Here is a 17,299-nt window from a genome sequence, read left to right on the forward strand (position 1 = left end):
AAAAGGTGTGCATCAGGGTTTTTCCTTTCACCATGCTGATTCAATCTGTACGCTAAGCAAGTAAGCCAAGGTGCTGGACTGTATGATGAAGAATGCAGCATCAGGATTGGAGGAAGACTCGTTAACAACCTGGGATATTCAGATGGCTCAACCTTGCTTGCTGAAAGCAAGAAGGACTTGAAGCACTTACTGATGAAGATCAAAGACCACAACCTTCAGTATGGATTACACCTCAACATGAAGACAAAAAAAAAAAAAACTCAAAACTGGACCAAAAAGCAATACCACGATAAATGGAGAAAATACTAAAGTTGTCAAGGATTTCATTTTACTTGGGTCCATAATCAAAGCCCAGAAAGGCAGCAGTTAAGAAATCAAACAACATATTGCATTGGGCAAATCTGCAAGGATGTCACTTTGAGGACTAACGTGTCTGAACCAAGCCATGGTGTTTTCAATCACCTCATATCATGCAAAAGCTAGACAATGAATAAGAAAGATCAAAGAAGAATTGATGTCTTTGAATTTTGGTGCTGGGCAAAAATATTGAATATACCATGTACTGCCGGAAGTACGGATAAATCTTTCTTGGAAGAAGTACAGCCAGAATGTCCTTTAGAAGTGAGGTTGACCAGCCTTTGTCTCAATACTTTGGAGCTATTTATTAGGAGGGATCAGTCCCTGGACAAGGACACCATGCTTAGCAGAGGGTCAGTGAAAAAGAGGAAGACCTTCAACGAAATGGACAGACACAGTGGTAGCAACAATGGGATCAAACACGGTAACAATTGTGGGTACGGTGCAGGACTGGGCAGTATTTAGTTCTGTTGTACACAGGATCACTATGAGTTGGAACTGACTCTACAGTACCTAACATTAACAACAGTAAATATTCATTTATATTATCACATATGATATATGTATATTTAAAAAGTAAAGAAAAACTAAATGTAATTTCAAAGAAAAACTGAAAAAAATCATCACTAGATTTGTACTAAAACCCACTTAACCAAACCCACTGCTGTCGAGTCGATTCCGACTCACAGCGACCCTATAAGGCAGAGTAGAACTGCCCCATAGAGTTTCCAAGGAGTGCCTGGCAGATTTGAACTGCCGATCTCTTGGTTAGAAGCCATAGCACTGAACCACTACACCACCAGGGTTTCCAGATTTGTACTAAAGAAAATATTACAACATATTCTTCTAGCTGAAGGAAGATGTTCCCAGGTAATCGAATGGAGATGAAGAGATGTGAAGAATGACGAAGTGGAAAATACATGCTTAAATATAAATGAATATTGACTGTATTAATATATATATTATAAATATTCAGTGTGACCCACTGCCATCCAGTCCATTCCGACTCGTAGCGGCCCTATAGGACTGAGTAGAACTGCCCCATAGGGTTTCAAAGGAGCAGCTGGTAGATTCAAACTGCCAAGCTTTTGGTTAGCAGCCTGAGCTCTTAACCACTGCACCAACAGGGCTCCAAAAATATCCAATATAGAGAATTAAAATACATGCCAACAATATTTAAGATAATTTTAGTAGTGTTAAACTATATTATATTTTGGAGCTCTGGTGGCACAATTGTTAAGAGCTCGGCTGCTAACCAAAGACTTGGCAGTTTGAATCTACCAGCTGCTCCTTGGAAACCCTATGGAGCAGTTCTACTCTGTCCTGTAGGGTCGCTTTGAGTCAGAATCGACCCGATGGCAATGGGCTTGTTTTTTGGTTTTATATGATATCTTAATTAGTTAATAATGCATGTTAAAATCTTCAAGATAATACTAAGAGCACAATAAAACAGTGTATATCTACTAAACTAATGTAGGGGAAAATTAATAATAAATCCACTGCATTATTGCAAAAGGAGGCAAAAAAAAAAAAAAAAAGAGCAAGGAAAGGAACAGAGAACACGTGAGACAAAGAGAACACAAATAGTGGGGTGTTAGCTTGGTTCCTTTTTGAAAACTCCTCCCCAGCCAGTAATGTGTTGTCATCTACATTGTCGAAAACTAAAAAAAGTATACATGCACATTATTCTCTAAGTTTAAATATAAATATAATGCATTTATGTTAACTTCCAGAGACCACCTTAACAACAAACGCTTTACTTTGAATCACAATTTTTGCTGACAGCAAATGTAATTTAAAGGATCAGGACTTAATGTAAAAGAAATATGAATTAATCTCACATAACCTATGATTTTGATTTCAGAAATCTAATATCTTTAAATTTTGTTTGTGTTAGAATTTAGAACCTTGGAAATTTTATTATTGGGACAAGGTATTAATGCATGAAGAGATTTAGCCACTACTTAAGCAGGACTTGGAAATCAGAGAGGGGTTGGCTTTACGAGGAACTCTAGAATTAAATCAAAACTTTAAAATATACCAATTATTCCAGCTTCACCATACCCATTTTTACAGAGTCGGATACAGAAAACAAAACTGACCATAAGAGATATCTTGAACCACAGAATGATCAGCTTTAATCTTCTGGTCAGTTAAGGAATTTGTTTTTGCAAAACCAATGCCATTAAGAAAAATGTAGAGGCCCAAAGAATTTAATTAGTGGAACTGTGTTAGAGTAGGCCTTTCATTCACATTGGCCCACCTGACACTGGGTAAAAAACTGCAAAACTTCAAATGCATATTTTTGCACACACCTACACACACACACACACACACACACAATTTAATTTCATCCTGATAATTTATCAGGAAAATATCATTATCTCTAATGTACAAACCGAAAATTTGAGGTCTACTGAGGTTATCACCTGCACAATATAACAGAATAAGTTGCCAGCAGGACAAGGCATAGGTTTCCGATTTTCTATTGCCCAGCACAGGACTCTCCCAAAACATAGCACATTGCGTCTGTCCCAACTTCAACCAAATTATTTCAAATCACAGGAGTCCAGCTCATGATGCTGCCTGCCAGATTCAACAGTGCAGAATTGGTTAAGCTGTGTGCTGTCTCTTCACACCTCCAGAATTCCTCTTCAACTCTTCTCCCATCAAAGCATGGCTAGATTTTATGAGATGAAAAAAAAGTCACAAATAGTAATAATACCTGTCCAGCTATCAGTGCTAAAATCAAACTACTGCCACCATGTCCTCATTCTTAGCACTTTACCATTCATTTAACAAATATTTATCATGGTCGTACAATGTGCCAATCATTCTTTTGGGCCCTGAAGAATTCTAAAAATGACATCATGGTCCCCAGTCATGAAATGCTTATGGCCTGGAAAGATAGCATTCATTCATTCATTTAACAAGTATATACGACTACCCAAAACTATCCAGGCATTCTGTTAGAGTCTGAGAATTCTATGGTGAATGGCTTTCTTGCTCCTACGGGGCTTACAGTCTGGTAGGGGATTAGAGATCAAATAATCACAAAAACGAATATATAATCCACATTATATACAATGAACAGCACATTGTGCAACTGAAAGCATAACAAGGGCTAGTAGCCTAAAGAATCTAAGGAAACTTTTATCAGAGAGCACTATCTGATTTAAAGGATGCATAAAAAACCAAAACCAAACGCACTGCCATTGAGTCAATTCCGACGCATAGTGACCCTATAGCTACCCTACAGGACAGAGTAGAACTGTCCCATAGGGTTTCCAAGGAGCGGCTGGTGGATATGAACTGTCGACCTTCTGGTTAGCAGCCAAGCTCTTAAAACTATTTGAAAAAAACTATCTTAGCAGAGGGGAAAACAAGCAAAGGCTATCTTTCCATAGGGAACATGATTTACTGGAGTTCAAAGAAGGCCACTGCGGCTGAAGTGGCAAGAAGAGTTGCAAAGAGAGAATAATTGGAGATGATGTTGCAGAGGTGTAATGAGCAGACCACATGAGGCTTCAGAGAACCTACTACAGTGTTTGTGTTCATTGCCAAGGGATTCATGGAAGGCTGTGAAACAGAGGACAGTATGCTTCTACTTGAAGTAGAAAACATCTCCTGACTAGTTATGTAGACAGTGGATTGAAGAGGGATGGGAACACATACGTGCATGGAGACCTGTAAAGAGACTAGCATAACAGTCCAAACAGGAGTTCTTATGGCAGATAATGCCATTTTGAAACTGGTGGTAGCAAGGACATAGGACAAATAGATGAATTTGAGGAAATTCAAGAGGTAAAATTGTGGGACTGAGGAAACATGCAGGGCATGAGGAAAATAAAAGGAAGGAGTTCTTGGTTTGTGGCTTGCAGAAGTGAATGAATGGTGATAGTGTTCCCTGTTGTAGGAAATACTGGAGGAGTTTCAAGGTTTTAGGATGGAGACTATGGATTCAATTTTGCAAATGTTGAGTTTGAACTGCTTTTGAGACATCCAATAACAACGTCACATAAACGGCTGGATGTCAGGACTGGAGCTCAGGAGAGAGATGGGTTTATAAATCTGGAAGACAATGATATACAAATGGTAACCGAAAACAGTGAGTGTGGATAAGAAGCTCTACGAGGAGTATCAACCGCCATGAGAAACCTGATTTACCAGCCAGATAGAGGCCATTATGCCTGCCAAGGAGACTGAGGAACCGGAGAGGTAGGGGTTAAGGCAGAAAGATTTGTTAAAAGTCAAAAAAGGAGATACTTTCAAATAGTCAAGTGTCAGGTATTAATGCTCCTATGAGTTCCAACAGGATGACACATTAGACATTACAGTTCATTAGAAAAAAAAAAAAAAAAACCATCGATTAGAACCGGGGTTAAAACAGAATTATGCATAACCATCATGCGAGCGCAGAGGAGTGGGCATTGACCCTGGAGGGAGAAAAAGGCTGGACAAAAGAAGTGGTTTTAAGAAGGGTCTGAGGGATGAATGGGAGTTTCCCAGGCAAAGCAGTTGGCAATAAAAAAAAAGGGAATATTTAGAAAAGGTGTATCTTTTTCTCCAGGAGGGAACAAAAGGTCTTCTTCGTGAGGCTAATGGATATCCCAAAATTCTATACCTCACATTCCTTAATCAGTAATTCTAGTCATTTTAGTTTACCCGTCTCCTCACCTCAACAGAGCAAAGTAGACATCCTCTCCAGCAGCCTACCCTCTATTATTGTCCCAAAGCCCACAAAATGAGTAGATCAGAACATAGGGGTAGAGGGAAAAACGTAGTATTTACCCAGCAACAAAAGTCTCAGCCTAGGGAAGAAAGGTTAAGGATTCCTGATGATGTAACACAGACTGCATACGAAAGTTCAGAAACATTAACAGAAAAGCTGCAACAGAAAGATGAAAAGTGAACGCAGGAAAATTAAACAAAGCCATGTGAACGTGTGAAAAGATAAAAGATAACTTTCCCTTCTACCCTTGTCATCAACACATTCTGCTGACCTTTGAGTAAAGGTGACCACGGCCATCGTCTAAGTAATGAGGAGCAAAGTATCTTTTTAAAAATCTACAAATGCTGAATTCCAATTTGTAAAGGTAAGGTTACAATTTCATATACTGATATACCGAACTGAGAATACACTAAATGTAAAACTACAGGAAAATAAGTAGCTAATATTGGAACCGCTGATTAAAAGCCACAGTTATGGTAAAATTATGGCTACCCACTGAAATACTATAATAATTAACACTAGTTAGTGTTTTATGCACAGAATTAACCCAGAAGTAAACACTGTTACATCCACTACCAGTAAGTATTAAAAAAAAAAAGTCAAGCTCTTATAGTATCCCTCCATTTTTTCATGTTCTAAAAAAAAAAAAAAACCTTTATGTAACAATTATCACTGTTATTTATTTTGTGTGTGTGTTTTTTAAGCTTTTTAAAGGGAAAAATTAATTTGTTTATATACATTCTTTCCTCATTTACCCATTCCTTTTAGTTGAGAGTGTATTAAATCTTAAGGATGCTGATACCACTAAGTTGCCTGTCTTAACACGAAATTTCAGGTATCATGTGGTATTAAATTTTAGTCTGAAATTTTAAACTGCTCAGTTATTTACAATCTCTTCAAACAGTTTGCTGAAGCATAAATACGTTAGGGATGAATCAATGGTCCACTGGATAACTTCATCTTACTATGTTTTCCTAACTGTACATGCTGGTGGCTTCATCCATTTTTCTGCATCACGATTAATCTGTTGTCTTTGTTACACAGCACTAGGAGGAACCTAAGAATAAGGGCATTCTCCTTGGAGGAAACCCTATGGATACAAATATAATGCGTCATTTCTAAGGAAAAAATAAGGCGGAATAATTTTCTATAGGTGATCTGCAAATGGCCACAGGTAGGGATTTTGTTGGGTCTGATCTAGAAAGGCCGGCTAGACGCTCCCAGAAGAGAGCTGATGAGAAAGCGAATTTTAAAAGCTGAGACCTAAAAACCCAGCTGCTGCAGGAACGACCCTGGGGTGCGGATGGAGGGTAGATGCATGGGAAGGGCGGCAACCAGGAGGTTGAGAGGGGAGAAGCTGGCTGGCAGCTGTGTTCAGGAGGGTGTGGACACCCTGGACCGTAAGGCTGTACCTGCGCAGGGTCGAGTGCCCCTGCCCCCGAGTCCCCGATCCAGAGATGCTCTCGGAGAAGCTGTTGGTAGCTGAGGCAGTGCTTCACCGCGGAGGGCATATTCCCCATGGCAGGGCCAGGGCCTGCAACCGACGACGGGTGGGAGCGAGGAGGAGAGAGCTGAGGGGTGGACACCGCGCTGAGAAACGGCGCCAGCAACGGAACGCGCCCCTCCCGGGGAGGGCGGGGGGCGAGCACCAGCCCTGCTCAGTGCACTGCGGCGGCGCCGAGGGGCGGGGAGGCTGGGAGGTGGCTGCGCCCGCGGGCCCTGGATGCACCCGGCGCCCGCACCTGACGCCGGGAACCTGGTGAGGAGAGGAGCGAAGCGGGCGGAGGGCTTTTATCGCCCCCGCTGAGCCCGCAGGAGTGACTGTATCTGTACCTGCCTATTCAGCGACTTCTCTGGTGCAGATCCTATCTAGAAGGAAAAGGGTCTAATCAAGAGAAGGGGGCATGTGCTTATGTATGGGTGAGCTTGCTCGTTCCCAGCTACACCCTTTTGTGCTAAGTGTAGATTTGTCTCGCTATGAGCTGACTTGGATATATGTTTATGACAATAAATTCTATTTTTTAATTAAGGCAGTTTAAAAAGATTAAAATACATATAAAATTGGACGATTAAGAAAAAAAGGAGGGACTGTATTAGGGAAGATGTCACAGGTACCTGAAGTAAATTGGCACTGCAGTAAAGCACTGAAATGGAATTGGGTGGCTTAGAAAAGACATCAATCAAAATTATGGAAGCCCTAAAGGTTGCATCCGTTCAAACTGCAAAATCTAATCAAGTCCTTCAGACATTAGAATAGGAGGAGTCTTGGAGGGGGCGTGCATTAGGAAAATAATCCTCAGGCAGACCACCTGCCCAGCCTTGGCTCCTTTCACTGGCACACTTACATCATCCACTGTAAAACTCAGACTGAGTTCGGTAGCCTGCAACTGAGTAGACATATTCACCAAGGATAATCTTCTTCAGGGATCTTGGAGTCTCCTAGAGACCTAGCCAGGTGTCCGTGACCAGTCGACCCGTCTAGTTGCTGCAGCAAATATAAATCCGGAGTGGGTTGGTAGCAACAGGGTTGCACGACCAGATAAAAGAATCCAAAGATAACCTTGTAAAACACAGCCTAAAGACACTTGGAAGGAATTTAACAACCAGAAGAGACAAACAAACCATCCTTATCGCTTGGGTGGGTGAGAACTCCACTGGTAAGGGACATAAAGATTATTTAAAGGCAGAGGAAGGCTAAAAGTTGGGGAGGTCTCATATGGATCCTTTCGATTGAACAACAGTAGGATGAGACCTTAGAACTCTCACACGTTTAACTAAGGATAATTAACTTGGAGAGCCTGCTCTGAATTGCCAAAGTCAAATCCTGTAATTATCAGACACCTTTAAAACTTAAAAAAACACCCAAAAATCTAGTGATTATTGACCGGAACATAAATTTAGGTTAATAGAACTAAATCTGTCTTATACATTGTTTTCAGCAGGGGTAGCTGCTAATTATTTTTCCATCACGGGTAAAATGCAACGTACAGATTGGTGAAACTATAACAGAGTACATGGTATCTGAAAGATTTAAAAAGGACCCACCAGGAAAAACAATAAATTTGCAAGGTAACCTTAATAATTGAGACAATCATTGAAAATGTCAATAATTTTGGCAATTAATATTGAAATCAAGCCTTAAATTTTGGAAAGTATAATCTCTATCATAAGCCAAATAGCGTATAATTTTCTGATACTAAGAAAAGTAACATTTAAAAAAAATAATCTTTACTGTTCAGTGGTTTTCTAAATGGGAAGAGTCTTCAGAATATTTTATGTACAAATTTATTGTCCATATTAATATACTTTTTTATAGAGTATAAATATTAAAATATCTGTTGATGTAATTTTAATGCATTTTGTATAGAATATATTATAATATCAAAATTAAAATTCCTATAAATACCAAAATTGTTAGCGATATTAAAGGCTGAAGATCTTAAGAGTAACAAAATGTACGCTTTATTTGCTGGAAAGTTAAGTTGATGTTCAATCAAATTGTGAATGCTTGAAATTTATAAATCTGAACAGTTTATGTTCTTGTGTTAGCATTACTATACATCGTCCTGTTGTTATGATTAAAATAAATATTCTCAATATGTACCCCTGCCACTTGAATATTTAAAATCCTTTAGGTGAAATGAGCATAGATACAGCAAACCTTTTTGACAGGTATCGAAGCTCTCTCTTCCCCACGTAACAGGTTAGGAAAGTGGGCTCCCTCAGAACAGTAATCACTTGTTGAAAGTCACAAAGCTGGTTAGTGTCACATCTTGAATCTGCCCTCTCTACTATTCTCATTGAATCATAACACTAAACTATTTCTATTCCATTGCTACTCGAGCGTTCAAATATAAAAGATATAAAAATTCATTGCAAGTTAAAATATTCTGTTTCTCTAGTGGTTTTATTGCCAATTTTAAGTTACATGCAAAAAATTTTCCATTTTACCTTTCTCTCCTGAATATTTTTTTACTCCTTTTTCTCTTTACCCCAGCCCTATATCCAGTCTGTCAACTAAAGGGAATCAGTTGAACATCTTCCACCCAACCCTTCTCTATCTCTCACTCTCTTTTTCTCTTCTGCTATTGATTTCTCTCTGCCCCACTTCACTTCTGTTTGGAAGACATCATAGGGTAGTAAGGAAGAGCCCTATGTGCTGATTTTAGATTACCTGGGATGGAAGCCTGGCTCCACCAGATTCTATGTGAACTTAAGCAAGTTCTGTAGCCTCTGCTTCTTCACTATAAAAGAATGTTGATAAAAGTGCCTACCTGGCAGAGCAATTGTAAAGGTTGAATGAGCTAGAATATATAAGGTGCTTAACTCATGGTTTGTGGCACAGAGTAAGGAATAAATGGTAGCTATTATTATTTTCTTTATTATTACTGTTATTACAGGGATCCTGTGCGCGTGTGTGTGTGTGTAAACCCTGGTGGTGTAGTGGTTAAGTGCTACAGCTGCTAACCAAAGGGTCGGCAGTTTGAATCCACCAGGCGCTCCTTGGAAACTCTATGGGGCAATTCTACTCTATCCTATAGAGTTGCTATGTGTTGGAATCGACTCGACGGCAATGGGTTTGGGGATATATTTTTTTATATACATATATGTGTGTCTGTATATGTATCCATATATACAGTCTGTTTCCAACTTAGGACAGTCCTGACATAAGTAAAATACCTCATTTTTTAATTTTTTCTTTTTTTAATAAGTGTTTGTTAAATGAATGCCATTATTGTTAAAATAGGAAAATTATTACAACTATAGAATTTTTAATCTTTTTATACTGGAATAATTACAGACTTATGGAGAGGTTGCAAGAGAATTTCTGTATACCTTCTCCTAGCTTCCCCTGTGTAACTAGAAGGAAGCAATCAACATTGATGCAATACGATTAACTACTTTGCAAGCTTTAGTCAAATTTTACTTGTTTCTCTCACTACTGTCCTTTTTTTTTTTGGGTCCAGGACCCAATCCTGGAATCCACATAGCACTTAGTTTTCAAGTCTCCTTAATCTCCTTCAACCTGCGACAATTTCTCAGTCTATCTTTGTTTTCCTGACCTTAACACTTCTGAGGAATACTGGTCAGGCATTTTGTAGATATTTTCTCTTTTTTTTTTAATAGTAATTTAGATGAAGATTTACAGAACAAACTAGTTTCTCATTAAGCAGTTAGTACACACATTGTTCTATGACATTGGTTAACAACCCCAAGACATGTCAACGCTCTCCCTTCTCAACCCAGGGTTCCCTACTACCAGCTTTCCTTTTCCCTCCTGCCTTCCAGTCCCTGCCCCAGGGCTGGTGCACCCCTTTAGTCTTATTTTGTTCCATGGGCCTGTTCAATCTTTAGCTAAAAGGTGAACCTCAGGAGTGACCTTATTACTGAGCTGAAAGGGTGTCTGGGGCCATACTCTCAGGGTTTCTCCAGTCTCTGTCAGGCCAGCAAGTCTGGTCTTTCTTTTTGAGTTAGAATTTTGTTCTGTATTTTTCTCCAGCTTTGTCCAGGACCTTCTATCGTGATCCCTATCAGAGCAGCCAGTGGTGGTAGCTGGGCACCATCTTGTTTTACTGTACTCAGTCTGGTGGAGGACGTGGCAGATATGGTCCATTAGTCCTTTGGACTAATCTTTCCCTTGTATCTTTAGTTTTCTTCATTCTTCCTTGCTCCTGAAGGGGTGAGACCAGTGGAGTATCCTACATGGCTGCTCAAAGGCTTTTAAGACCCCAGATGCTACTCACCAAAGTAGAATGTAGAACATATTTTTTATAAACTATGCTTTGCCGTTGAGCTAGATGTTCCCCGAGACCATGGGCCCACAGCCCCCAGCCCAGCAATTCCGTCCCTCAGGAAGTTTGGATGTGTCTATGGAGCTACCATGACCTTGCCTTGTACAGGTTGTGCTGGCTTCCCCAGTGTTGTGTACTATCTTACCCTTCACCAAAGTTTCTACTTTTCTATTGTATATTAAGTGTTTTTCCATTTCCACCCCACCCCTCCCTCATAACCATCAAAGATTGTTTCTTTTTGTATATAAACCTTTTCATGAGTTTTTATAGTAGTGGTCTCATATTTTGTTTGTCCTTTTGTGATTGACTTATTTCACCCAGCGTAATGCCCTCCAGATTCATCACATTAGGAGATGCTTCACAGATTCATTGTTGTTCTTTGTTGTTGTGTAGTACTCCATTGTGTGTTTGTACCACAGTTTGTTTATCCATTCACCTGTTGATGGGCATCTAGGTTGTTTCTTTTTGCTATTGTAACAATGCTGCAGTTAACATAGGTGTGCATATGTCTATTTGTGTGACAACTCTTATTTCTCTAGAATATATTCCTAGAAGTAGGATTGCTGGATTATATGGTATTTCTATTTCTAGCTTTCTAAGGAAGCATCATATTGTTTTCCAAAATGGTGGTATCGTTTTGCATTCCCACCAGCAGTGCATACCAGTTCTGATCTCCCCACAGCCTCTCCAACATTTGTTATTTCCTGCTTTATTGATTCGTGCCAGTAATGGCAGAGTGAGATGGTATCTTTCTATGGTTTTGATTTGCATTTCTGTCATGGCTAGAGATTGTGAGCATTTCCTCATATGTCTGTTGGCCACGTGAATATCTTCTTTTGTTAAGTGTCTGTTCATTTCCCTTGTCCATTTTTTAATTGGATTATTTGTCTTTTTGTTGTAGAGTTGTTGGATTTTCTTGCAGATTTTAGAGATTAGACCTTTGTTGGATCTGTAATAGCTAAAAATTTTTTCCCAGTCTGTGGGTCCTCTTTTTACTCTCTCTGTGAAGTCTTTTGATGAGCACAAGTGTTTAATTTTTAGAAGATCCCAGTTATTTAGCTTATCCTCTGAAGCTAGTGTGTTGTTGGTTGTGGTTTGTATCCTCTTAATGCCATGTATTAGGGCCTGTAGCATTGATTCTATTTTTTCCTCTATGAACTTCATAATTTTTGACCCATTTTGAGTTAGTTTTTTTTATATGGTGTGAGGTATGGGTCCTGTTTCATTTTTTTTGCAGATAGACATCAAGTTTTGCCAGTGCCATTTGTTACAAAGACTGTATTTTCCTCATTTGATGGACTTTGGGCCTTTGTGAAAGATCAGGTGACTGTAGGTGGATTGATTTACATTTAGGTTCTCAATTCTGTCCCATTGGTCAATGTATCTATCATTGTACCAGTACCAGGGTCTTTTGACTACTGTAGCTCTATAGTAGGTTCTGAGGTCAGGTAGTGTGAGTCCGCCTACTTTATTCTTCTTCTTCAATAGTGCTTTAGTTATCTGGGACATCTTCCCTTTCCATATAAAGTTAATGATAATCTTTCCATCTCTTTAAAGAATGTTGTTGGTATTTGGGTTGGTATTGCATTGTATATGTAAATCACTCAGGGTAGAATTGTCATTTTCACAATGTTGAGTCTACCTATCCATGAGCATGGTAGGTTTTCCCATTTATATAGATATCTTTTGGTTTCTTGCAGTAGTGTCTTGTGGTTTTCTTTGTATAGGCCTTTTACATCCCTGTTTAGATTTATTCCCAAGTATTTTATTTTTTTAGGTTTTTTTATTGTAAATGGTATTGTTTTCCTGATTTCCTTTTCATCGTTCTCTTTATTGGTGTACAGGAATCCTACTGATTTTTGTATGTTTATCTTGTATCCTGCTAATCTGCTGAATCTTTCTATTAGTTCCAGTAGTTTTCTCATGGAGTCTTTTGGATTTTCTAAGTATAGTATAATATTCACAAATAGGGACAGTTTAATTTCTTCATTACAAATTTGGATGCCATTTATTTCTTTTCTTGCCTTATTGCTCTAGCTAGGACTTCCAACACAATGTTAAATAGGAGTGGTGATAAAGGGCATCCTTGTCTTGTTCTTGTTCTCTAGGGGAATGTTTTCAGCCTCTCTCCATTAAGAATGATGTTGGTCATTGGTTTTGCATATATGGTTTTTAGTATGTTGAGACATTTCCCTCTATACTTATTTTATTGAGAGTTTTTTTTCAGGAATGGGCCTTGGGCTTTGTTGAATGCCTTTTCTGCATCATCGAGATGACCATGTGATTCTTTTTTTTCCTTTTATTTATGTGGTGGATTGCATTGATTGATTTTCTAATGTTGAACCATCCTTGCACTAAAAAAAATGAATCCTACTTGGTCACAGTGTATTATTTTTTTTTATATGTAGCTGATTTTATTGACTAGAATTTTGTTGAGAATTTTTCAATCCAAGTTCATGAGAGATATTGGTCTGTAATTTTCTTTTTTTGTGATGTCTTTGCCTGGTTTTAGTATCAGAGTTATGCCGGCTTCATAGAATGAACTCGGAAGCATCTCTTCCTTTTCTATGTTTTGAAATAGTTTGAGTAATACTGGTGTACACTCTTCTCTGAATGTTTGGTAGAATTCTCCAGTAAAGCCATTTGGGCCAGGGCATTTTTTTTTGTGGGGAGTTTTTTTTTTTTTTTTTTAAATTATGTTTTCAATCTCTTGTTATGGGTCTGTTCAGATTTTCAACATCATTTCATATTAGTTTGGGTAGGGAGTGTATTCCTAGAAATTTGCCCATTTCCTCTAGGTTGTCAAATTTGTTGGAGTAAAGTTTTTCGTAATACTCTGTTATGATCCTTTTTATTTCACTTGGGTCTGTTGTAATGTTGCCCATTCTATTTCTTATTTGGGTTATTTGTGTCCTCTCCTGTTTTTCTTTTGTCAATTTGGCCAGTGGTTTGTCGATTTTGTTAATCCTTTCGAAGAACCAGCTTTTGGTTTTGTTGATTCTTTCTACTGTTTTTCTATTCTCTATTTCAATTATTTCTGCTCTGATCTTTATTATTTCTTTTCTTGTGACTGTGGGCTTCTTTTGCTGTTCTCTATTTGTTCCAGTTGTACACCTAATGTTTTGATTTTGTTCCTTCTTTTTTGATGTGTGCATCTATTGATTAAATTGACCTTTGAGCACTGCCTTTTTTGTCCCAAAAGTTTTGGCATAAAGTGTTTTCATTCTTATTTGAGTCTAGGAATTTTTTTATTCCATCTCTGATTTCTTCTATTACCCAGTGGGTTTTAAGCAGGGTGTTATTCAGTTTCCATGTAATTGATTTTTTTCCTTATTTTTCTTGTTAATTTCTACTCTGATGGCATTGTGGTCAGAGAAGTTACTTTTTATTATCTCAGTATTTTGGATTTTGTTGAGGGTTGCTCTGTGCCCTAAGACGGTCTATTCTGGAGAACGTTCCATGTGCATTGGAAAAGAATATGTACCTTGTCGCTGTTGGGTGGAGTGTTCTATATATGTTTATAAAGTCAAGTTGGCTGATTGTGCTCTTTAGCTCTTCTGTATCTTTGTTGAGTTTCTTTCTAGATGTTCTGCCCTTTCTCCAGAGTGGTGTGTAGAAGTCTCCATTATTGTAGAGCTGTCAATTTCTCTTTTCAGTGCTGTTAGAGATTTATATATATATGAGCCCTGTCACTGGGTGCATAGATATTTATTATGGTTAAGTCTTCATGATGGATCATCCAGTTAATCATTATATAATGCCCTTCTTTGTCTTTTATGGTGGATTTTGTTTTAAAGTCTGTTTTATCTGAGATTAGTATTGCTACTCCTGCTCCTTTTTGGTAGTTATTTGCTTGATATATTTTTTTTCCATCCTTTGATTTTTAAGAAAACCCTGGTGGCATACTGGTTAAGTACTACAGCTGCTAACCAAATCCACCAGGTGCTCCTTGGAAACTCTGTGGAGCAGTTCTACTCTGTCCTATAGGGTCGCTATGAGTCAGAATCAACTCGACGGCAGTGGGTTTGGTTATTTTTTTTGGTTTTATGTCTTTGTTTCTAAGGTGTGTCTCTTGTAGACAGCATATTGATGGAGCCTGTTTTTTAATCCATTCTGTCATTCTGTGTCTCTTTTTGGGTGCATATATAAAAAAAATATATAGGACATTTATATTCAGTGTAATTATTGATAGGTGTGAGCTTATTGCTGTCATTTTGTCCTGCTTTTGCGGGGGGGTGCTAACATTTTCTTTGTTCCTCTTACCCTCCTGTTCTGAGTTCCTTTTGTTTGTGGATTTCTTTTACACTTCTTTTGTTTTTGTAGATTTTATTTTTATTAAGACTTTTTGTTTTTTCTTCATTTTAATGAGTAGGTTTGTTAACTTTCTTTGTGGTTACCCTGAAATTTACCCTTATCTTTCTAGGTTTGAACCAGTCTATTATGACTTGGTATTACCTCGCGTTCCTCTCCATTAGAAAGTTCTACACCTTTTACCGTTTATTCCCTCTTTTATTGTTCTGACGTTGTTGTCATTTACAGATTAGCCTCTCTGGTACCCTGTTGCAATTCCTTTGGTTTTGGATAGTCCTTGAGAGTTCATTTCCCAGGTTGGTATCTGGCTGGTACAATCTTTTGTCCTGGATTCTGGCTGTGGTCTGATGTTTTTTGCTCTCAGACCAAAGGACTCCCTTTAATAATTCTTGTAAGTTTGGTTTGGTTTTTACATATTCCCTTAACTTCTGTTTATCTGGAAATGTCCTAATTTCACCATCATATTTGAATGAATGTTTTGCAGTTGGAAGTTTTTTTTTTTTTTCTTTCGAGGTTTTATATATGTCATCCCATTGCCTTCTTGCCTGAGTGGTTTCTTCTGAATAATCAGAGCTTAGTCTTATTGTTTCTTCTCTGTATGTGACTTTTTGTTTTTCTCTAGCTGCTAACAGGATTTTTTTCTTTGTCTTTGGTTTTAGCGTTTGTGATTATGATATACCTCGGTGTTTTTCTTTTGGGGCCTATTCTATATGGGATTCGTTGAGCTTCTTGGATGGTCAGCTTTTCACCATTCATGATTTTAGAGAAGTTTTCTGTTAGCAATTCTTCAATGAATTGCTCTCCCTGTTCTGGAACTTGCAAATTTTTGCTTTTGATTGCATCCCCCATAATTCTCAGGGTTTCCTCATTTTTCTTCATTCTTTTTTCTGATTTGTCTGCAAACAGAATGTATCAAAGTGTTTGTCTTCAATTTCGCTGATCCTGTCTTTCATCATTTCAAAACTGCTCCTCAGCCCTTCTATGACACTGTCCACTTCTGAAATCTTGTTCTTTATCTTTTGGATTTCTAATTGTTGTGTTCGTATGATTTCTAGTTGTGAATTTATTTTGGCATTTTATTCTTGTATTATCTTCCTGAATTCTTCCTTTTTTTTTTGGTCTGTATTTTCCATGAATTTGTCTGCCTTTTTCATGAATTATCTAGTTTTTCCTCACTTTTGTCTGGTTTTTGCATCAACTCTTGGATAGTTCTGAATATTAGAGATTTGAATTCCCTGTCAGGTAGTTCTAGTGCCTTTTCTTGTACTGGAAAGTCATTTTTTCTTTTTTTTTTTTTTTATGGATGCTTACTGGACCCATCCTGTCCTGTTTTTTTTATTTTTTATATGTTTTGATATTGTCTGCAGTCTTTGAACCATTCAGTAGTTATTTTCTTTGTTTATTGGTTGTAGATTGTTTGCTTCATCCTGCTTTTTTATTTTATTTGGTTATGTCTGAGCAGGTGGGCTGTGTGTTCTTTGTTGTTTGATCATCTATAGTTGTGATACTTTTTCACCTCCTTGTCCCTAGGCGAGGCCAGTCACTCAGCTATGGTGCAGTAGGGCAGGTCCAGCTGAAGGGGAGGGGCTAGGATGGGTTGTTTGTGGCACATAGTAGGGCCGACAGGGCAGGCCAGGAATCAATGCTGGGTAGGTTCTGGTAGGCTGTGCCTATGCTGCTCAGGGATGTGATATTCAGCACACGGTGCAGATAGGCAGGAAAGAGGGGGGAGGTTGTGATGTGTGGAGCTAATATGGGTATGGGAAAAAGGAGCGAGGAAGCAGGAGCCAAATCAAACAACAAAGAAAAAAAAAGAGTGCTAAGGGAGATTTCCATTTGGAGTGGAGAGATGAGAAACTGAGATATAGAGAAAAGAAAAAAATGGAAAAAGAAAAAACTAGATAAAAATTTGGAAACTAAAAAGAAAGCCCCCAGGGGTCCCACAATGTGGCCATGAAAACTGAGGAAGTGACTCGCAGGCTACACAGGACAGCCTGGCTGTAGGGAGTATAGATATCACACAGCTCCAGGTATTCGGAAGACAGAAAAAGAAGGTAAGTATAGACAGATGAGAACTGAGAAATGAAGAAAGACAGAAAGGGGAAAA

At 38.4% G+C, this 17,299-nt stretch overlaps 1 protein-coding gene across 3 annotated transcripts in view; it reads right to left on the minus strand.

Annotated features, from left to right (window-relative positions):
• The window catches only part of HMGCLL1 (3-hydroxy-3-methylglutaryl-CoA lyase like 1), a 216,409-nt gene extending 209,800 nt beyond the window's left edge, over nt 1-6,609 (minus strand). For all 3 annotated transcript variants that reach the window (XM_064287461.1, XM_064287459.1, XM_003404419.4), the window contains exon 1: nt 6,502-6,609. In XM_064287461.1, coding sequence (XP_064143531.1) covers nt 6,502-6,609 — 108 coding nt within the window. The remainder of the gene's footprint in view (nt 1-6,501) is intronic.
• Nucleotides 6,610-17,299: the final 10,690 nt, after the last annotated feature.

Source organism: Loxodonta africana, chromosome 1, assembly GCF_030014295.1.
Source record: "Loxodonta africana isolate mLoxAfr1 chromosome 1, mLoxAfr1.hap2, whole genome shotgun sequence".
NCBI lineage: Eukaryota > Metazoa > Chordata > Mammalia > Proboscidea > Elephantidae > Loxodonta > Loxodonta africana.